We start from the raw sequence: 23,823 nt of genomic DNA, 5'->3' as shown, positions 1-23,823 counted from the left end.
CTCAAAAAAAAAAAAAAAAAAAAAAAAAGACTATATTCAATGTAGTGATTGCCAAACTGTATCCATAAACATGAGAATCCCCAGCAAGAGGTTGCTGGGAGAAAACAAATTATGGCTCCAGAAGTCAAGTAACTTGATGTCAGCTTCACTGCCTGTGAAACGTACCCCAAGCCCAACAATGACCATGTGATTCCTGAGCATGAAAATCCACTTCTAAATGGTTCCGCAGTCACCAAGGTTTTGAACTCTGTTGGCCTCCAGGTTAACTTTTGGATTGAAAAAGTCTGGTTAAAGTTCTCACTCTGCTGCTAAAGGGCTGTGAGAACTCTGAATAATTTAGAGGTTTAGCTTACACCTGAAACATTCTGAGCAAAACTTGTGGGTGTTCACTGACATGGCCACAATAAAATCTATGGAACAAGAAATATTTTTGTGATTGAACTCACCTGCTAGAAATGTTGCTCTTAATGATCCACCTGCTGAGATTCTAGGTAAGGCTCAGAGTCCCCAGTTTTTGAGACTAGCATACATAGTTCTTAGTGCAAGAATTATATTACCACAGTCAAAATTTGCTCTCCACAGAGAACAATTCTGGTGAATGGCCTCTTCACAAAGTAATATTAGTTCCAGCCATTTCCAGGTTCAGATGAAAGTAGCTCTGAAAAGATGATGCCCTTCCCCCACCTTCCCTTATATATAATTCAAAATTAAAACATACATGTGACACTGTAAAATATGTGTACAAAAGTCCTCCAAATGAGTGTTTTCCACACAGTGATGATTTCAAGTGTTTTCAAGTCTTAAATTTGGAATTCTGTATTTACATTTTTACTTTTTCTCTTTCTTGAGTGGTATGTGTGCATGTATGTGTGAGTGTGGGTGCACATACTGGTTGCTGGTGCCCTAAGCTTATGTCTGGTTTGCCTGTAAGGGAATCCATCAGGGATTACATACAGCTTGACTGTATACCTAAGGTCACTGGAAGAGAGTAGAATTAGTTAAAGCCATTAATTTTCTTAATACATCTTAATTAGTATCATGGATTCTTTAGATCTTTTCATCAAAGAGATCTTAAACACACATTCTTTTTCCTTTTCAAATCATTTAAAGGATTGTCAGATGTAACCTAAGTATCTTCATCTGTGAAACAGTTTATAGAAACATCTTATATCTCAGGAACATAACAAGGATTATACTCAATATTAGTGTTCCTTGGAGGAAGAGAACCAGATAAATACAAAGTGGCACCATCATAAAACTTTTTTTTTTTAAGAGATGGAGTCTTGCTATGTTGCCCAGGCTGGTCTCAAACTCCAAGCCTCAAGTGATCCTCCCACCTCAGCCTCCCAAAGTATTGAGATTAGAGCTGTGAACCACTTCATCTGGACCTCAATATTTTCAGTGACTATACTTTATGCAAAAATTGGAGTTTTTAGCCTAAAAATATGGATTTATTTTGTAGGACCAATGGAGCAGAATATTTGAATAATTCTGGGTTGTTCTGAAATATTCAGGCTTGATTACTGACTTCAAACTCTTGGTGCCAAGAGCCAAATTAAACTGTCTTGACCACACTCTGTGTGTGTGTGTGTGTGTGTGTGTGTATGTATGTGTGTACCCAAGTAGCTGTGTTCCCAGTACAGCCAGCAGAGAACTGGGAACAGTTTGCTCTGGGAACAATGGTATATCTATGACTTTACTAGCAGGAAAGGCCCAGGTTAAAGTGATCATTTCCCACCTAGTAATCATCTGCTTAGTAGAATGGCCCCAAATGGAGTTTCTCTACTTGTTTTATCGCCATCAGTGGATGGAAGTGGGGGGTAGGGTTCTTGTGATAACCTTCCTACCTCTAACATACATACATCCTTAGATAGCAACTACTTCTTCTTCTTCTTCTTCTTCTTCTTCTTCTTCTTCTTCTTCTTCTTCTTCTTCTTCTTCTTCTTCTTCTTCTTCTTCTTCTTCTTCTTCTCCTTCTCCTTCTTCTTCTTCTTCTCGTCTTCTTCTTCTTCTTCTTCTTTGAGACAGAGTACAGTGGCTTGATTTCAGCTCACTGCAACTTCTGCCTCCTGGGTTCAAGCAATTCTCGTGCCTCAGCCTCCTGAGTAACTGGGACTACAGGTGCGTGCCACCACACCCAACTAATTTTTGTATTTTTTTGGTAGAGACAGGGTTTCACCATGTTGCCCAGGCTGGTCTCGAACTCCTGACCTCAAGTGATCCTCCTGACTCAGCCTCCCAAAGTGCTGAGATTACAGGCATGAGCCACTGCATCCAGTTCCTTAGATAGCAATTTTCTGTAACATTTGTTGGGGCAATATCTTGAAGCAATGACAATAATCCCTCATTCTCAATCTGCAAATAATTCAAATAGTTGAAAAATATTTTATTCATGATAGTCACAAAAATCCATTTGCTGAAAATGGGAATTTTGTCTATTTTAAAAGATGACTTTTTGGCTCAGAGATTAAAAGATGTGCCCAAGACCATTTAACACGTGTGCAGCAGTACTGGCTGATGATTAACAGCCTGAACCAGGGAGTCAGGTTGCCTGGGTCGGTATCCTGGTTCTCCCCTCACTAGCCATGGTCCTTGGGCAAATTCATCAATCCCTGTGCACCTGTATTTCTTCATCTGTAAACCTGGCATGATCATAATAGCGCCTACTTCACAGGATAATTACAAGGATCAAAAGAGTTGATGTCTGTAAAGAGCTTAGAACAGCGTCTGGTATACAGGAGCACTATTTAAGTATTTGTGAAATAATAAGCAAATTAGTAGGGATGGAAAGAGCTGCCAGTTCTCAGGACTGAGGATATTAATTCGACTGCCTTTGTCTTATTTTGTCATGTGGGAGTAACAACGCATTCTTGGCTTGTAGGAAGGATGTAAACATTTACACAAACACAGTGGTTGCTCAATTTTAATTGAACCGTTTATGCTAGAACCCAAGGAGAACACAAAGAAAAACCATGCCCCTTAGCTTCCCTGAGTATGAATAAATTTACATCGTGCATATCTATCTCACACATAATGACTCGGCTTCTCCCAGTCGGGAAAGCATCAGGCCAAGTAAACTAGAAGCCACGGAATCAAGTTTCTTATCCATTTTAAGACATAAATACATACTCGATCCCCCCTAAAGCCTGCGGGCTGCATCTGCAGCGCTGTGGCATTCTTCCTTCATGGCTTTTAACTCATCTGACAGCAACAAGCTTCTGGGTTAGAATCTGTAATTTAAAATCAAGTGGCTTGTTTTACCTACACGACACGAATAAACTATAAGGAAGAGTGTTTACGATGACCTTGGGAATCCGAGCAAATACATCTTGATAAAAGCCCGGCGCCCGAGGCATCTGTCTTGCGGGTGTCAGCCCATCAGCCTGGCGCTGCGCAGCGGGCGGAGGCGCGGTGGCCCCGGGCGCTTATGTAACAGCAGCGCCCGGGCGCGTCTCCGCTCGCTCGCTGCCTTTAATTGGTACCCGGCCTGCAGCTTTCACGTTCGGTGACCTCGGGAGGAGGGTGTTTCTGCTCCAATTTAATTACCTTCCCCGGTGGCCTGAACGGGAAGGGCCCCTCTGCAGCGCGCCGCTTGGGAGGAGGCTGCCGCAGCAGCTCAGGGCCTCCTGGATGTGGACAGGAGGGAACGTGCCCCGGAATGTTTCCGCAGGCACATGCCCCCGACACGTTTCGGAACCTCCAGGGGAGCCCTGAGAAAGTCAGGCCACTGGGGAAGACAGAAAGCGTGACCTGCGGCCGATGCCCAGCCAAGACCAGAGGCAGAGCCCAGGGAGGAAGAAGGAAAGCGCTGGTGGCATCGAGGGCCTGCGAAAGGACCCCACCCCCAATTCCCGACCCCCTAGAGGACTGTCTCAGCTTGAGAAAAAAAAAAAAAAAAAAGAGCCCGTGACTATTGTCTGTAAGAGAAAGGGAGGGTGCGTGTGTGTGCACACGTGCTGACTACAATGAGACTGTCATCATGGCCTGTTTGCTTGTCCTGGCTATCTGTGCACTCAACAGGAGGAAATAAATCCTCAAACAAAGCTTAGGCCAGGGTCCAGAGATGGGGGCACCAAAACGCGGCTATGCTGATGAGAAACGCCCTATGAAGATGCATGTTATGCCTCCTTCCCCACAGTAGTGTGAGAAGCATAAGGGAAGTCAGCTGTCCCCTGTTGTGTCATTGGAAAATCTGGAGATGGGCTGAAGCTCACTTTCAAACTGAAGATAATGTAGCATGCAACCTTAGAGAGCTAGCAGCAAGCATCAAGAAAGGTCATGTTCAGGAGAAGAGAAAAGTGCCTCAGTATTTGTCAATGCCTGTCACGGGTGGAAAAAAGAGGCAGCTAATAGATCTTCCTAGTGGGGAATCCTCAACCTGGCTGACATTGGCAGTGATTTTTTTTTCTATTTTTTTTTCTCTTACTCCCTATTTTTACTAAGGTGCAGATGTTGAGATGGTATTGGGGCCTCTCTCAAGCTGATGCTTTTGCCTCTGCTGTTTTCTGGGATCATCTCGGGGGAAAATGAAGGCATTTCACATAAACTAATAAAAACCTAGTTTGAGGTGTTCTTCAGCCACTGGATGAAGTTCTTGTAATTTAACAGGCCATTTCTTACTAAGCTTTCTGGCTTCATTTTTTTTTTATTTTTTTAAATCACCAAGCCTTGCTGTTTAGTCAAACCTCTACAAAAAAATAGTAAACATAGACTGATGTCTACGCTATCTGGCCTTCTTTCAAGGAAAGTCCTCAGACAGAAAAGTATAATTTCCAAATGAAGGCATATCCACCAAAATTCTAACTTCATCATTTAAAAAAGTAGTATCTATTAATTTTTTACCTAGAAAAGTTACAACTATTGGAGAACATTTCAAAATTAGAGAAAAACTGAAAAATGCACATACAATCCCACCACTGATAGATAATTGTATTTTCTATGCTCATTAAGAGCTTTTATTTTTTCTGTAAGATAATGTCATATATTTTGTGTAATCAGCTTTTAAAAATTAGTTATTATAATGTAAACTTTTGTATTCTATTACTTTTTGTAGCATGATTTTAAAAGGTATCATCCCATTGCTTTTTTATGTCAACAGCTTCAATTATACTGGAATCTTCCAACACATCTTATTTTTTTCACCTTAGTCACTTCCAAATAATGTCATTCACTTACTTTTATGTCTGATGTTTTCTTATTGTAGTGAACAAAAAAATCCAGTTTTTATACGTTTTCTTGTGGAAGAAAAAACAAGTCAGTGGACAAAATTTAAAAAAAAAAAAAAAGATTAAAGAAAGCTTTGTATTCTTTGCTACAGTGGTTGAGAGAAAATGTAGGAATTTGCTTTCTACTAGCTCTGATTGCTAAGTTCTGTGTCTATGTCCTCATACTCTGAAAGCGAATGTCTTTGCTTCCCTTTGGGGTAGATTCTGTTGTGCAGTGAAAGTGCTGTGTACTTGAATTGGCTCCAGCCAAATGCACTGTCCCTAACAGAAAAAAGATACACACAAATGAAAGACACACTTGCTTGCCAAACCACGCATATCCCATCGCCCGTCCCCCACTTTGCCCTGAGAGTCTTGGCACAGAGCATTTGGATGCACCCAATGTACTTTTTCTGTCCCAGTGATCCCACCTACAAGAGGAAATACACTTAGACTGCTTCATTATTAAAATATCCCAAATAACCCCCGAGATATGGAAGTGGGCACTGAAAGAGACACTTTTTTCTGGCCAAGTGTTTTGTTGAACTGATGAATTTTCAATATTCCTTTTAAGGGCATTGAAGGACAGACTTCATATCCTCCAGGCCAACCCAGTTCATGGAAATTAAGACTTAAAAAACAAAATCAGCATTACCTTTGAGGTCTGGATCAATGCCCTCTTAAAACATTTTTTGGCGTGCCTAAAAATGCAATTTCTAGACTAATCAGATATGCAACCCCTTCAGAAGGCACTCCCTTATTTTGTACTTGGGTTTCTTTCTATGTGATGATAAAAGAGAAAGAACAATCACAACTTACTTTCATAGAAAATTGAATACATGTCCGTTCGTCAACCTGATATGAGACACAAAGCATAAACAAGCCAAGATAGGCCACTAAGCAGACCTGCAATGGAGAACACAGAAGAAAGGATGTTATCAGGGCACGTTGTGCGTTCAAATGACATCAGTCTCAGCGTCTTGCCCCAGTCACATCCATGTTATAAAGCTGTTCATTTCATTTACTTATCTTTATGTACTGTGTTTTTCTTTCAACTGTTGGAAAACCACTTTAAAATTAGTAAAATCAATTGATTTCCACTTAGCCAGCATTTACTAAGTTCTTTTGATATGCCAGGTACTATACAAAATCCTTCAGAGTATGTGATGAGGAATAAAGTTTACTCAGTGTTCATCAGTTTACAATCCAGTGAAAGCCAAAATAAATGCACACCATATTCTAAGGTAGGACATTTCACGTTAAATATTACTCAAAGAAGTACAAAAAGAGGAAGAAATTACATTGAGTTGGGCGATATAAAAGGCTTCCATTAAGACATGGATTTGAAATGGTCCTTGAAAGAAATGAAACATGATTACTAACATTAGCTGAATATTTACTACATGCTGGGGCTCTTCTAAGGGCTTTGTATTATATTCCTCCTGTAATTGCTTTATATTGTATGCCCTCCTGTAATTGCCACAAAATCCTATAAGGTAGGTGATACTATGATCCTCATATTGTAAGTGAGAAAGAAAAGGCACAAAGCCTTTTCTTTGGAACCAGGATTCAAATCAGGTAGCTTGGGATAAAGCAGCACCATAAGCAATAGCACAGAGGAAGAGCCGCACAGAGAATGTGTTGAAAGAACAGCAAATGCACACCCATAGTTTAAAATAACGACATATAGGTTGGGTGCGGTGCCTCACGCCTGTCATCCCAGCACTTTGGGAGGCTGAGGCGGGTGAATCACCTGAGGTCAGGAGTTTGAGACCAGCCTGGCCAACATGGTGAAACCCTGTCTCTACTGAAAATACAAAAATTAGCCGGGCGTGGTGGTGCACACCTGTAATCCCAGGTACTCGGGAGACTGAGGCAGAAGAATCGCTTGAACCTGGGAAGCAGAGATTGCAGTGAGCTGAGACTGTACCATTGCACACCAGTCTGGGCAACAAGAGTGAAATTCCATCTCAAAAACAAACAAACAAACAAAAAATATAGAGCACAAAGGGTAGGATGAAAATCTGGGGACACAGGATTGATTTAGTACGTAGTGGCACTCCCTTGAAAATTTCTGAGAAGAGAATGACATGATTTGAGAGACACATTTCAGGAAAATTAGCAGTGATGTTGGGTGGGTCGGCAGTGAGAACATCAGGGTATTATTTTACTAACCTGAGCAAGATCAACATATCAGGTGAGCCAGAGCTCAGATAGTAGCACGCAAATTCAGAAAAAGAGATGGAGATGACAGGCACAGTAAAAGCTGAATCTATACATCTTGGCTATTGCATAACTGATGGGAGGACCTGGAGAGGGAGAAACCGGAAGTGACCTCCACGCTTTGGAGCATCAGTGACAAAAAGACGGTGGACGTGCCTACTGAAAGAAGGCTGGCCAGAGAAACGGCAGCTTTGAGGGAAAATATACTCCATCTGTTCGTTAAACTGCATTTTCTTTTTCATGAACTAGACTTTTTAGAACCAGGATTTAGAGTTTCTAATCAAAGCATATCTATTCACATTGAATTTTGGAAAGCTTAAAACATTGATAAATTTCCACACTTTTAAAATAGAAAATATAAGCAACAGAATTGCATTTCCTGATAAGCACAATTATCCTAGAGACAGATGTTGAAAGAGTGGCTGAGAGTCACCTAGCAAGTCATTAAACAACTGGTTTGCACATACTCATACTTGCTACCCCGGGGTCAGCTTCAAACCATAGGCAGTCTCTGTTAGGGTGGAGAAATCATTTGCAAAGCCAACATGGCATTTTCAGGTAAAACTTCTATCCTCTTCTCCCTTTGATTACACAATCAATAAGCTACCTATGCCCTCATCCATTGCCAAGTTTTAGGTTGTTCAGATTTCTATTGGACCATGAAGTCAAAAGCCAAGCCTTCTCTTACTACAGACTGTTTCCAGGGTTTTCCATCATTGAATGGAAATGGTTGCTAGGTTTAATAGCAGGATATAATATTTGCAGTGGAGAGACACAGCATTAAAACATGTGAGCATGGCATGGACTGAAGAGATCTGGAGAGAAAATAAAACAGATAGGACCCAGGGAGGCAGCTTTTCAGCAGAAGACTTGCAGATACAAAAGTAAAGATACTGAAGTTATTCGTGTAGCCCCTAACATGGCATTTTCAAGTCAGGATGAAGCTCTTTTGTAAAGTTTATTTGTAAAAAATACTAAATTGAAGGATAAGTTTGATAAGAACTGTAGGGGTTTACTATTTATTCTCACATTAAGAATTTACAAAACTTGAAACAATCAAAGAAAGACCTACTTTTTGTTTATTGGTGACACACCAGATTGAGGGTTGTAATCCTGCTTATATCCCTAGACACATGCCTGTGAGTTTCTGTCTGCAGGTGCAAAGGGTCAGGCTCTCCCACATAACTGCCTTCTTCCCTAGAGACTACCAGCTGAAGTTGGCAATCGCCAAGACTTTCCTCTTTGTCTTCATAAGAGACACATTCCAGTAATAAGGCCTAACTAGCACCTTAAAAATCTGATTCAGTGCCTCTACTTGAACAAAATTTCTGATTTCAGCAGTAGCTCCTTCTTTGTAGCCTTCATTTACCCTGGTATCCAGAAAGAAGTTGCATAGGAACACATGACCTCATTCTAGAGCATTTCACTTATTCAAGTCACAGAATTTTATGGAGGACATACAATAAGCAGGCCCTGTGTTATTGTATGATCCTGGGAAATGAGAGATGGAAAAACAGGCCCTAACACCAAGGACTAACCAGCATCTAAGGATCTCCCAGTCCAGTGAGAAAAGAGAGGATAATGCAGTTGGGCTATTGTAAAAGTACTAGGACTACATCTGCTATAGGAATACCCAGAAGGAATAACTACCCTGATGGAAACTTGGGGAGACTTCCTGGAGAAAGATGAGTTTTGAGGATATGCAGAAAGTGGCTAGGAGAGTGTGAGGAAAGGTATTCTGTGCAGAGAGTAATAGAGGTGCAAAGGCACGAAGAAAGGCAGAGTAAACATTTGAGGATTCCTCTAGGTCCGGTGCAGAGAAAAAAATAAAAGGCAAAAGACGTATTTGCAGCAATGGACAGGAAGTAGATCACAAAGGACTTTGATTTCAGCTAGGACATTTTCAGCAGCAGAAGGGCGTGACTGACTTTGCCTTTTAGAATGGTCCTTCTGGCTATGAAGAATGGATTGGATGGGGGCAATTCTTGGGAAGAGAAGACCACCTACAGGCCATTCTTCACCTGAGAAATGATGAGTGTCTGAGCTCAGGTAGAAGTAGTGATAGGGAGTGGGTGTGTTTGAATGACAGTAAAAAAACTGAATCCACAGGTTCTAAAGACTGATTAAGGTAAAGATGTAACAGCTGAGGAGAGGGAGAGGTCAGGAAGGTGCTGCCAGGTGGGTGCTGTGGACATTTAATGAGATAAGATAGAAAAGGAGGGGCAGAATGGGAGTGGGAATGATGATCCCACATGGACACAAAGTGCAGCCATATGGGCTTAGAGCTCAGGAACGAGACCTGGGCTGGAGACAAGGATTTGTTAGTCATCACCATATGTGAAGCAATTGACACCACAGGAAACAGTGGCCCATCCAGAGAGAGTCTGAAAACAGAAAAGGGTCCAGTTAGTTACCCAGTTATGAAGAATCTTTGAATTTTTTGAACAGAAAGCATCTCAGGTATATTTCTTATAATTATAGTTCTATGTCATGTCATATCTAAAAATTACGAAATGGATTGTCCTTTTAGATTTGTCCTTTTAGATTTTTGAAAGCTTCAATTTAGGTTCTTGTACAGGGTATTTGCTATAAAGCTTAAATGTATTGAACATATTTTAATTTCTTGGCCTTCTGATAGGGCTTGATATGGTCTAAGGTGAGAGGGGACTTTCATTTTTTTTACCTACAGCTTTGCATGTTATAACAAGACTTCTTTATCAGAGAGTTTATTGATGTTCAGTGTAAGCATGTTTTAGAAGGGTAGGCTTTACTGATACTGAACTAAAGGTTTTCTGGCCATGGAGAGAAAACCAGATTTCTCATGCTAGACTAAGGGTTTTGTTTCCTGAGCTGGCAGGATGTGTACGTGCCAGGAAGACACGGCATTCTGGCTTCCCAGCAAGGAAGGGGGAGCTCATGTTAGTGGGCAGTGAGACCCGCCAGGCCTATCTGGAACGACATTCCTAGAGTCCAGGCCAGAGCTCCCATTAGATATGGTGAGGTGAAGCCCACGGCACAGGAAGAAGGCAGTTATGTAAGGATTTCAAGAAGGCGCTTGTTGGACCAGACACCCAGATGGCGGTGTCACAGAGCACAAAGCCAAATGGCACATGTGTGGCACTGGGAAGGCTAGTGCTGAGAGGGCAAAGGGCAACTAGCATTTAAAAGCTTGTTGAGATTTAGTCAATGTGCGTGCAAATAATTAAGTTGATAAGAAAAACTTAAAGTGATTTTTAATGGAAAAAAGAAAGACAGTAATCATGACTTTTAACTTATTTTCGGATGTGTGTTTCTACAATTGGTTTAGCGTGAAGAGAAAACTGAAGTCCTAAATTCCACATTCTGCCTGAAGATATCCTTTTTGTCCATGCAGAGTGAAGTCTGCATTTTCTCTTGTGAGCTAGAAAGTTAGACAGGGCTGAAATGGTCTCTGAATGTTAAATCCATTTTTGTAGATGTGCGAGTCCTGAGTCTTGTCACACATTGTCTTTGTCTTTGTTATTTGGCCTATTACACCTGCGGTGGTGTCTTTTGAGGGTTTGTACTATGAATAAAAGGTAGATACTGGACCAGTGTCTCGGAGATTTACCTGCTTGTTATTTTTTTTTTCCTTTTGATTTTGTCATAGCTGGAAGGTACCACCCTAAAACATTTTGCGAGAATGAGAATTATTGATATTTACTCTCTCCATGTCGTATGTATTTATATTCTGGTCTTGTGACATTCACACAACCTCCAATTTATTTGTTTTCTTCTTTTTGTTGTCAACCGAGCTGCTTGACAGGGTTATCTGGGGAATACAACCTTTCCCTGTCAAATGCCTTTCAATGTTTTTCTTCTCCTTCCTTACCCCCGTTTCATTGTGTACCTGCAATGGGACTCTATTTCTGTTAGTTAATCAACTTTCACCTTTGTATTTAAAGTGCTTTAATCCAATCAATATAGTAACAAGATGAACTCTCATCTCATGTTTACAAAATCAATTGGTCAACAACAGAAGTAGCAGAACTGTAAATGTTTCTCCGAATATTTCTTAAGAGAATTTCCATGGATTGTCACCTATTTAATAAACATTAAGGTAAACTATTAGAATTCATTTTCAACAAATGATAAATATATTACAGTCTGTTAATTGAGGATAGTCTTAGGAGGATTGTTTACACATAATAGACCAGAAAATTAAATGGCATGCAACAGAACATTTCACACGGATCTATTAAAGGCTGCTTATCCAATCAAGATTTCAGAAAGACTGGAGAGAATATTTTAGCCTGACTTAAACATTTTTACTGGATTCTCATTGCCACTGCCTTATGGTAAGACAAAGCCTAAGAGAGTGGTTCAGAATCACTTGAAGAGGTGGGTAAATACTGGCCTCATCCTCAGAATTTCTGATCCAATAGGTCTGGGGTAAGGACTGAGAATTTGCATTTCTAACAAATTCCCAGGAAATGCTAATGCTGCCAGTGCTGGGACGACCCTTTTGAGAACCACTAGGCTAAGCTGTAAGCACAGTGCTCTAAATGCTGATGTCTGGGGTGGGGTTTATCGAAATGGTTAGGGGTCCAGAGTGACACTGACTACTGGAATTTCCTATAGAGAGTTGTTTATTATAAACAATAATATAATAACAATAGTATACCATTTATGAGTATTTACAGAGTGTTAAGCCCAGTGCTGAACACCTGACATGCATTCTTGCATTTAATCATCTCAAGAATGCATTTTTCAAGGGAGAGAAAACTGAGTTTTTAGAAATGTAAAAGGCTAGATATACATTCATTGCCCTTGAATTGTTTGTATTACTATTATGTTACAAAGGTGTTGGCTCCATTTGTTTCCCCATAAAGAAATGTAGTCTCTGCTATCATAGGAGTCCTTCAAATTGGGGGAGAAATCCCTCTGTCTTCACTGCTATTTAAATATGACCTCACTGCAGAGCCTGTTTCCTCAATGTATCTGACTGGTGGTTTGAGGAACATCTCTAAATCTTCGAGTGTGATGTGGCATTCTGCTACTGTTAAAGGTCATCAGCCACTCCAACCCAAAGCAAAACAATCACCTCGAAAATTGCACCACCTCTACAGTGGTGTGATGGTAAATGTCTAACAACCAATTAGAGAAGGGCTATTTGTAGCATTTGCTAATTTCCATGGTATGACTACTTCTACCATGGCTGATTTCAAGATAACCAACACGAAGTCACTGAGCAAAGCTGGGAAGAGGTGCATGCCATCAGCTGTTACAAGTCCATCAGAAATGCTCCAGCATGCTCCTGCACCTCCATCCCATTTCTGCCTTTTCTGGGTCCCTCTTTTGACAGAAGTATCTGATTAACAAGTGAGATTGGTTTGTATCTAAGTTTGGCACATTACTCATTACTAATTGCTTGGAATCCCTACAATCAGCCTACATAATCTGTATAAAGATACAGGGGAGGGTGCCAAGGAGAAATCATAGTACTTATTTCCTGATTTGTGGGAATAGAGGAAGAATGGTTACAGCATAAGCTTTGAGATCTTGCTATCAATGGCCACCCTAATCTAGGTATCACTCTCCAACTGAATTTAGCTCAACCTTTACTGTGGTAGGGACTGGGAGTATAAAGAAGAAGATATGGTCTTCGCCCTTTAGAAAATCACAGTTTAATCCCCAGAGGAACGGAGGCACAGGAAAATGTATTGCCATGGGTAATGTCATTTGACCAGTCCATGCCAGGTGTAAATATGAGCGGCTGACAGCAGCTTATACAACCCCTGCCTTGCTGATCACTTACCAAAATCCCTCATCCATTTTATAATGTAAGAAGCACTGAATCAGCTACCTTTTTTTCCCCCAATGTATTATGTTTTTAAAGGCAAAATTTTTGGTGTTAATCATATAGGGCTTCAATATGGTAGAATTATGAATGATATCCCCTTCCTACATTTGTTATTATTATTATTAATTCTTTTTCATTATATTTTTAGATAAAAGCAAGATAAAGGAACACAAAATGTACTCTTTTCCCTAACTGGATAAGGCAAGAAAGGTGAAGATGGTGCAAAGCATGAAACATCAAGTAACAGTTCATTCAATAAATGATAACTGCTTATTTGGTTCTGTAAAATCAAGTATAGAACTATAAACATAATTAAGGAGACAGGGTTACATAGTGGGAAGAAGATGGGCATTAAAGTTTGAATCTTGACTCAATTACTTTGCTAGCCAAATGATCTTGGACAAAGCTGTTTAATTTTTTTAGCCTCAGTTTCCCTATCTGTAAAATGGAGATGATAATGTCATGTTCACATGGCAAATATACTGTATATCACAGAATCGATAGCTGTGCTGTCAGAGTGCAGAGCCTGGCTCTTAGCCACTGCATGGCACAGTCACCTGCCTGAAGGAATCTTGACAGCACTATAAGCAAGAACTGCAGAGATCTGAAGAACATTCTACCATCTGCTCCTCTCCTGAATTGCTGAAGCACCAATCCTGAGGCAGTGTGAAAAACAAAGTCTTTGAGGTCCAAATGACCATGCGGGCTGGGGGACCGTGACTTAGTCATTGAGACTCAGTCTTATCACGTAGAAGATGGAGAAAATGAGAGTTAGTAATTGACTTTTAAATATCATAAATAACGTGTCTGGAATTGTAGTAGGTATTTTTCCCCATCTCACAGGAACTCAAACTGTGCTTAAGTTCAAGCCGAAAATGAATAACAGATGTAAACATAAGCACTCAGTCACATCTTAGAAATAATCTCATTCTGCTCATTTAACAAATATTCCTTGTGTAACTACCATGTGCCAGGTACTCTTTGAGGCTTGGAGATACCACAGTGAAAAGAAGAGAGAAAAATCCCTGCCTTGATGGGGCTAAAGTGGAGAGGCAGACCATAAACAAATAAATAAGTATATATATAACCTGTCAGCTCTTGAGAAGAGCTATGGAGAATATAGCAATTATCATCATAGTTTCTTTTCCCAACAAACATGACATACAGTGATTAGTAAAATACAAATAATAAATCCTTAAAGTGATATGTTCTCCCTTAAAAAATGAATTGGTAATGCCCAGCAACCCTTTTAAAAAAAAGGTAGATGTTTGAGAGCCTTGCAGGCTCTGTTATTTCAACAACATGCATCCACTATAAGTATCTAAGAATTCACAGGTTTCATAGACAACATACGAATGCCCCTGAGAAAGGACAACAAAAGTGAACTGTAAAGTATTATGGCAAGATAGGCCACATACCTAAAGACAGAGAACAAGGTGGTGCATGCATGTTAGCTCTGGGTCTAGTGGAATGGTTCAAAACCCACCTCCACCACTTTCCAGCTGACTGACCAAGTTAACCCTTGGAGCCTCGATTTCATCATCTCTAGGATGATATTTTGCTTTCATAGTAAGGACCCACTTTTCAAAAATCTTTCCAACCACGTTGACATAGTTTGCAAATACCTAAGAGAGTTATAAAACTTCTTTTCCTGCCTCTATTTATTTCTGCTACAAACCTACATATAATCTACCACCCAGGAAATGCCAATCTTAGGAACTATGTCCCATGCCCAGCTGCATGTTTCTCTGATTACACTACTGTGGTTTTACAATGACAATCATTTAACTTCTGGAAAAAATGCCGTTCAATTAAAACTATTGGCCGGGCGTGGTGGCTCAAGCCTGTAATCCCAGCACTTTGGGAGGCTGAGGCGGGTGGATCACGAGGTAAGGAGATCGAGACTATCCTGGCTAACATGGTGAAACCCCGTCTCTACTAAAAATACAAAAAACCAGCCGGGCGTGGTGGCGGGCGCCTGTAGTCTCAGCTACTTGGGAGGCTGAGGCGGAAGAATGGCGTGAACCCGGGAGGCGGAGCTTGCAGTGAGCCGAGATCAGGCCACTGCACTCCAGCCTGGGAGACACAGGGAGACTCCGTCTCAAAAAAAAAAAAAAAAAACTATTTTCTGGCCATATGAGATCCTCAAGTTAATATTACTTTTTTAGAAAACACAATTGTTTCAGCCAAACTTAGTGTGCAGATATTCACGGCGAATTCCAAAAATAATAGGGGTGCAAATATCAAGTGAAGAGTTTACGGCAGAACTGACCACCAAGAGGAGGGGAGCATTGTAACAATCTGTCTGTCTCTAAACACTAACATTAGTGGACCAGCATTAAAACTCAGACCACTAATTATAACCTTGAAAAAAAAATGTTTTTTCTTCGTTTTATCTAACCAAGCTCAAAATAGAAGCTTCTTTTTCACTGTGAACAAAACTGTAGCTAGCAACAATTTTTTATATCTAGGAAGCTTTGCAAATGACTACTTTATTTGGCCTATGATATATCTGGAAGATTTTCAATGCCTTTTCATTTGTCTTAGGAATCGCCAACCCCAGAGCTTCACTGATTTTACTTTTTTTTTTTTTTTTTTTTTTGCCATTAGAGTAAAAGTTGCCGATGAAAAGCTCTAGTGCAGAAATCCTATTCATGGAAGAACTAAGTTCTGCCTGCCCACAAGGGGTTTGGGTTTCGACACAGAGCCTCATCTGGTCATTTCCACATCTTTCTGGGGAGTTGGGGGAAACAATTTGTAATATTGACTTTGCAAAGATGACATGTGAGATTACTTTTAAAAGAGGCTGGTAGAAATCCAGGTCAAAATTTCTCAGTGAAAAGTCAATTATAGACAAGAAATTCTATCACAGAAAAGTATTTCCTTTCAGGATCTAAAGAGAAAAGACACTTGCTCAATCACACCTAAGTTTAGCCATGTTTAACACACACCTCTTTATTATTTTAACTGTCCTTCTACCTGAGGAGTTGATATCTGACAGGTCTACATCTGAATTATTGTAAATGTATGTATTTTTCATATGAGTATGCAAAGACATTCAAAGTAAACAAAAATAAATGCTAATTAATTAAAGTATAATGCAAAAGCAGGTCTTCCTCACCTACAACTTTGTTAAATTTGGATATCTTTGGAAAACACACTGTAAAAACAAAATATCTAAGAATTTATAGGCAATTTTCTTAAGAAAGTTTTGCTTATGCAATTGCCAGAAATGAGAGTGGATTCACCTGGTATGTTGTGATAAAAGTTCTGATTGGTTGGTAAAGAAGTATGGAATACTTACGTGCCAAGTCGAAGTGCTTTGTATGGCTAGATACATCCTTTCTAATTCAAAGTGGTACGTTTTGTCATTGTTTGAAACTACTTGAAAACTAGAATTTTATATAATTTTTCCCACCAAAGTTACATTGTAATTTGCATTGCTGTGTAGTTTAGCCAGATCTGTTGTCCAAGCACAGAAAGAGTGGGAGGAAAAATGTGCTCGTTAAGTGACTGCCCTGTTTCTCAGTACACACTGTGCTTTGCAGATGTTCACTTGTATCTCCTATGTTGCTTTATAGGGTATTAGAAGACGACCCAATGAAACTGATAAAAATGAGTTGCAACTTGTGACCAGCAGCTGGATGAGAGGAGTGTGAATCCCCCAAATCTTATGGATATAGTGTGCTTTCTTTGATGTTCCTGCCAAAATGAGGCTGGAAAGCTAGGAAGATCTGTAAAATGTGTGCCAACACAAAGTACTACATAAGTTCCAAAAACCTTGCTTGAAACAATTGCAAATAGCTCATCATTTTATACCAGTGAACCCAAGGCTGAGTGTTTCATCAATTTACACAAAACCAAGAAGAGAAATCTGACAACTATCCCAGTGTATGACTTACCACGGACATCTTCAAGTAGAATCACTTTGGTTTGGGTCTCGTTTTCATATTATAACACAAATTTGTGTATCTGGGTTAAGATACACATTTGATAGGAACTGCTGGGAATTCTTGCAGTTATATCCTCAAAAGACAAAATAAGCACAACCAACAGAACTGTGAAGCAATAAAGTTGGTTATGGATGAAAACTGGGCTGAACAGTCATAGGACATGAATTGTGCCTTTGACCTAAAATGTGCTTTTCTTTCCTTATCTACCCAGTGTAATGGTGCTACTCTTTCAACCATCTTGAATTCACTCACATTTATTCGTCAAACCCTGCTCAGCTATCCCCACTTCCCAGAAAGTGTATCTTTTTTGTATTACTTACTTTTTATACATTAGCTCATTTTCCCCCAAACAATGCAATCAAGTAAAAAATATTACTCTATTTTATAGAAACTTGCAGCTCAGAGAGGTTAAGAAACTTGCAAGTTGATCCAAAATAAATTTCTAAAAAGCATCAAGAGGTTTTATTTCTGCATAATATTAAGGACTAAATGATAGGAAAACTCTCCCTGTAAAACGCTGGATAAAACGTAGCATCACTTATAAGATGAGAAAACAATTAGCCCACTAGCACTGGAAGTCATCCAGAAAATTGTTCTGTCTCAACAGATGCAGGGGGGCAGTTTGAGGTTTTTCTACTACTTTCTTAGTCCTGGAACCTATTAAGATGAGAAGGTAACATGAAAGTGATCCTGAAAAAATAACCCAAAACCTGGCTGTTTCAATAAGTAAATTGTAAGGGGAGAAAGACAGAGAGACAGAGACAGAGAGAGAGAGAGAGAGAGAGAGAGAGAGAGAGAGACTAGAAAAGAGAGAAAAAGGATAACTTTTTGAGTAAAGGAAACATTAGAAATATATGAATCAACTGCAGTGTACAGATCTTATTGAGATCCTGATTTTGACAAACCTAGGAAGAACTATTAATGAGCTAATCATGAATATTTGAACAGTGGTTTGATTCTATTAAGAAATTAACTTGTTAGGTGTATTATTAGTATATTGATTATTTTTTAGTTTTCATCTTTTGACTTACATAGCAAAATATTTATAAATAAAATGATATAAAAGTCTTGGATTTAGTGCAAAATCATCCACTGTGTAGTGTCTGTAGTGTGTGGGTGTGAAGGAAATATAGGAGCATACAGATAAGATAAGATTGAGCATGAGTTGATAGTTATGGAGGCTGAGTGATGAGAATAGAGGTTCATTATACAATTGTATCTGCTCTTGTGTATGCCTGAAATTTTTCATAATAAGTGAGTTAAGAAAACAAAGTGGCTCTAGGTCTATAACACCACTGGGACACATGGCAAGACAAACCCGTCTGGAAGGGTTGTATTCTCAAATAGGCTATACCAAGTTATCATACCTAAGCCTCTTGGAAGATGAACTCACAAACCAAAATTAGCAAACACTTGAAGAATTAATTATTAGTGAAGGCCAACTCTTACATGCATGTACATGTACACACACACACACACACACACACACACACTTTGTAGGGACATGGATGAAGCCGGAAACAATCATTCTCAGCAAACTATCACAAGGACAAAAAAACAAACACCGCAAGTTCTCACTCATAGGTGAAAGTTGAACAATGAGAACACTTGGACACAGGAAGGGGAACATCACACACCGTGACCTGTCATGGGGTGGGGGAAGGGTGAAGGGATAGCATTAGGAGATATACCTAATGTAAATGATGAGTTACTGGGTGCAGCACACCAACATGGCACATGTATACATATGTAACAAACCTGCACGCTGTGCACACGTACCCTAGAACTTAAACTATAATTAAAAAAAAAAAGAATTAGAGCTATAAGAATTCCAAATAATGGAAGTAATGAACAGAGCCTATAAAAAGTACATTCAAAACAATTAAAGACATGAAGGAAGGAAATGAAAACATAAAGAACAGGGCAATTTTTGAAGCACCAGGAATATATGAAAATAACATCAGTAACAACATCAGTGAGTTCTAGAAATGAAAAATTAAAATTGCTAGAAGGAAGAACTCAATGGACAGGTAAAAGGCAGATTAAACCTAAATGAAGAAGGGAATAGTGAACCAGAAGATCTGAGAAAATAACCCAAGATACAGCACAGAGAGATAAAGAGAGATGAAACATACTAGACAGGATAAGAAATACGGAGCGAGAATAAGAAGGTTCTAAATATACATCTGACAGCGATTCCAGGCAAATGGATCAAAGAGAAGGGAGAACCAATATTAGGGAAAAAAAGGCTCAAATTTTTTCAGAATTCATGAAAAACCCAAAAATCTTAGATTCAGGAAACATAGCCAGTCCCTAGTAGGATTAACAAAAGCCAAATCCACTTTTAGACATACTGTAGCAAACTGTAGAAACCAAAAACAGAGAGAAAATCTGTAAAGCAACCAGAAGGGGCATGTTTCCTCTAAAGGAACAACAATTAGATGTTTGGCAAATGTCTTAGCAGCAATAACTGAAGTCCAGTGATAATAGGATAATATTTTCAAAAAACTGAGAGAAAATAGCTGTCAACCTAGGACCAGAGGAACGTTTTATAATCATTAACTTGTATGTAGCTATTAAGTGGACTAAAAATGTTACATGAAAATGGGCAGAATTATAAGGAGAAATAAAACCACATAATTTTAGGACATTTAACTCACATCTCTCAGTAACCTTTAGATGAAGCAGTAATGATGTAGAAGCTGAAAAAACATGACTAACAAGCTTAATTTTAAAATTGAGTATAGAACTTTAAACCCCAAAATGAGAGAATCCACATTTTTTCCAAGCATTCATGAACTGTTTATAAAAATTAGTCACAAAATAAGTCTAATCAAATATCCAATAATTGATATGAAAAACACATGAACTGAGTATAAAGCAATTAAAGTAAACTCAATAATCAAAAGAATAGATAAAAGACATTAGAGAAGACCCAAATAAATGGTGAGATCATCTTTGGTCATGTATAGAAAGTACAAATCCCAGGAAATTACCAAAAGTATTTTTCTTGGAACTTGAAAAGCCCATTCTAAAGTGTATATGCAAGAGAAAATGGCTAAGATTCACCAAGAAAATTTTGAAGAAGAATAAAATGAAGGAGGATGGGTTGGGGTGGGCTGCTTATCCTATCATCTTTATAACAAGATGCATTATAGCATTATTTTAATTTAGACAATGGTATTGGCATAGTGATAGCCAAATAAAATAATAGAACTAAGGAAAGTCACAAAGCAAATCTAATATGGAAACTTGACAGATGATAAATGAGTGTAACAGATCAGTGTGAAAAGGACTGATTATTTATTAAATGGTGCTAAAACAATTATCAATCCATGTGAGAAAAAAATACATAGACCTTTCACATCATTGCAAAAAGTTAAACCACTTATAATAAAGATATGAATGCCCAAAAGCAAACCTTTAACATTTTTAGAAAATGGAATAGAAAAGTATTTTTATAGCCTTGGAGTAGGGAAAAATTTCTTTAAGCTATATCAAATCCATAAAAAAGGAATTGATACATATAAATATATTAAGATCAAATCTTTTTTCATAACAAAAACACCATAAATAAAAGACATGATACCAACCAGAAAAAGATATTTGTAGTACCTAAAACCACAAAGATTATGTAACAAAAGTAACAAATCCTATAAATAAATAAGAAACAAACAACCCATGGAAAATATTTTTGAATAAATAAATCATAGAAAACAAAATAAAATGGCCAATCAACATAAAATAAGCCCAAAATGCAAATTAAAACAAGATACCATTGCACACAAATAAGATAGGTAAAGAACCCTGATTTACCATTGGTGCAGGTGAGGTGTAAGTTAGTTCAATTTGGATTTGTGGTAGTGACTTGGCAATATCTAGAAATTTGACAATGCCTATATCTTATGACCCAACAATTTGACCTCTAGGAATACGCCTTAATAAGACTTTAAAACATGTGCACAGCGAGTCATAAACAAGAATATCCACTGTTAACACTGTAATTGCAAAATAAAAAATCATTTTTGAAAACAATTTCTCTTCAACAGGAGAATGCATAAATTAACTGTTATATATCCCCCCACCACCACTTTTTTTTGAGACAGGGTCTTGATCTGTTGCCCAGGCTGAAGTGCAGTGGTGCAATCATGGCTCACCACTGTCTTAATCTCCCAGGTTCACATGATCCTCCCACCTCAGCCTCCTGAGTAGCTGGAACAACAGGCACATGCCACCACACCCAGCTAATTTTTGTATGTTTTTGTAGAGACAGGGTTTTGCCATGTTGCCCAGGCTTGAACTCCTAGGCTCAAGCAATCCTCCCGCCTTGGCCTCCCAATGTGCTGGGATTACAGGTGTTAGCCACTGTATCTGGCCAATGCTGTATATTCCTAACAGTGAAATTCAGTACAGCAAACATTAATGAATGGTATCTGTGTACTATTATAAATAAATCTCAAAAACGATGTTGAGCAGAAATGATAGGATACTATCTGTATAAAAATTAAAATATGATGTGTTGGTTATGGATATATACATATTTTCCAAGTATGAAAACAGGCTTAGGCATAAAAAATACCAAATTCAGGATAGTACATATCTCTGGGGAAGATGGGAGGGGTAGGGGAATTTGATTAAGAAACAAAACACAGGGGACTTCAATGCAATATAGTGTTTTCCTTCTTAAAAAGTAAAAAAAGCAATTATTACAAAATATTTAAATTTAGCACAGCTAGGAATGGATAAATGGGCATTTTATTATTTTCTATGTTATTATGCAATTTAAATGTTTATAATTTTAAAAATCATAGAATTGCACAGAATTACTGACATTTGTTCAAATTCATACAGAAATGAAAATTTAAAAATCATTACCAAACATTTTTTGGAAAATGATTCTACATTGTTAGTAGAGCCAGAATTCTACCCATACTCCTAAGCTGGAGCCACTCCTCAAATTTCAAACCCTCTCTCCTTTCCTTTTCTGATCTTACCCTGAGGGTTCATCACGTTCTTCTCTGTGCTAGCACAGTACATTGTTTAAGGCACCACCTTGGCATTTTGTGTTTAAAACTAAATTGCAGTTAGTTGTACCTGTGTTCCCTCACCCAGGGACTAAGCTCCTGGGGGCACTATACCTGGCGTCTGAAAATACAGAGGGAGAGTGGCTAGGGCGTGAGACGGTTCTGTTTCACCAGTAAGCACCCTTCTATAGGCTTCTGATATGTTTCTTCTCAACCTCCTAACTCACTCTTGGGATGACTTACCAGAAACTAATCACCAAGTTCCATAAATACTTATTCTTGCAAAATAATCAATTTCCAAAGAATGTAAGAGAATCAAAGATTGTGTTCCAGCCTTTCTCATGAATCAACAGGAGGGGCAGAATGGTTACAAACAGTATTTGTGGGAAGAAATAAACAATCCATAGTTTATTTGTTTCACTTGAGGATTTTTCAAGCCCTCAGAAGAGGGAAAGGAATCTTGCTGATGTGGACTGAGCCTACCCCAGTGGTAGAGTCATGGGCTGGATTTCATTGCTTAGCCATAATTAAGTCAGTTCTCAAATTAGGTCCCATTCTAGAAATCACTGCAGAGATAATTCTACATTAAACTTCTGGGTTCATATATGTCTAATAGTGCAATAAATAAATATAAACATATTAAATAGCACGGTGCATAGAAATTGTACAGTAAATCAATATACATTGAATTACGTAATATTGGAATGGGAGTATAAATGAGAGAACCATCTTGTTCAACCTTTAAAAATATTATCAAGTGGCTTTTCTAATTGAGAGCACTTTATGAAAAACAGTGTAAGGGAACATAAAGTAATAGATATTATAATATAACTTCTCCTTTGAAAGTGTTTTGTCCTTTTCAACATGAGGAGGTCAGTGTCCCCAAGCAGCCTGCAGCCTCTCCCACGTTTCCCCCTCGCCTCCCATGGCAACACGGGTTAGCCAGACACTGAGCTTTTTGTGATGTGTGTGTGAGGACAGAGAGAAGGGGAGCAAAGCTTCAGGGAGGTCTTGAGGTGGAAAAATTTGTGACGCACACGATTTGGTGACTGAAGAAGAATTCTTTCTTGAGGGTTGTATAACACAATAGTCATGGTCACCCTATGTGCATTTAAAAATTCCTAGTTGGTCTCGAGCCCTTAATGCACACCAAAACCCTTTAAGAGGCTTCTCAAGCTACTTGTTCACGGAAAGATTATGAGACGAAGCCAACCTGTGTGGGTTTGGTCCTTCTGTTTCAGAACCTGACTAGCAAAGAGCCTGGGAGAAGTACATAAACTTATTGAACATGTAACTCATAAACTAAAAGATTCAAATTCTGTACACAGAATTCTGTATGCAGTCATGAAGAAATCCCTTCTCATTTATGATCATATGTTTGCCTTAAGGAGTCTGAGTTTGCCCTCTTCACTGCCTTGGGTGCCCCACTGTCTTCCTGAGGTAGGCACAGTCCTCCTGCAAGTTTCTCCCTGAGAGAAGAGCACCTCCATCCTCCAACAGAATTGATGAGGACTGAAATGCTGTTGCCCTTATCTTAGAAAATGCCTCCTTCATAGCTTTCCTGGCATAGCTAAATGTGAGATGGGGCTAAGCCTGTG

At 38.9% G+C, this 23,823-nt stretch overlaps 1 protein-coding gene across 3 annotated transcripts in view; it reads right to left on the bottom strand.

Moving 5' to 3' along the window:
• SSPN (sarcospan) overlaps positions 1 to 23,823 on the bottom strand; it is a 112,740-nt gene that overhangs the window by 4,799 nt on the left and 84,118 nt on the right. For all 3 annotated transcript variants that reach the window (XM_028828917.2, XM_015151147.3, NM_001261346.1), the window contains 1 exon segment: positions 6,024 to 6,110. In XM_028828917.2, coding sequence (XP_028684750.2) covers positions 6,024 to 6,080 — 57 coding nt within the window. In that variant the 5' untranslated portion in view covers positions 6,081 to 6,110.

This window comes from Macaca mulatta, chromosome 11 (genome assembly GCF_049350105.2).
Source record: "Macaca mulatta isolate MMU2019108-1 chromosome 11, T2T-MMU8v2.0, whole genome shotgun sequence".
NCBI classification, from domain to species: Eukaryota; Metazoa; Chordata; class Mammalia; order Primates; family Cercopithecidae; genus Macaca; species Macaca mulatta.
Note: the sequence above shows the minus strand (reverse complement) of the source record. Positions and strands in the feature narration are given on the sequence as shown.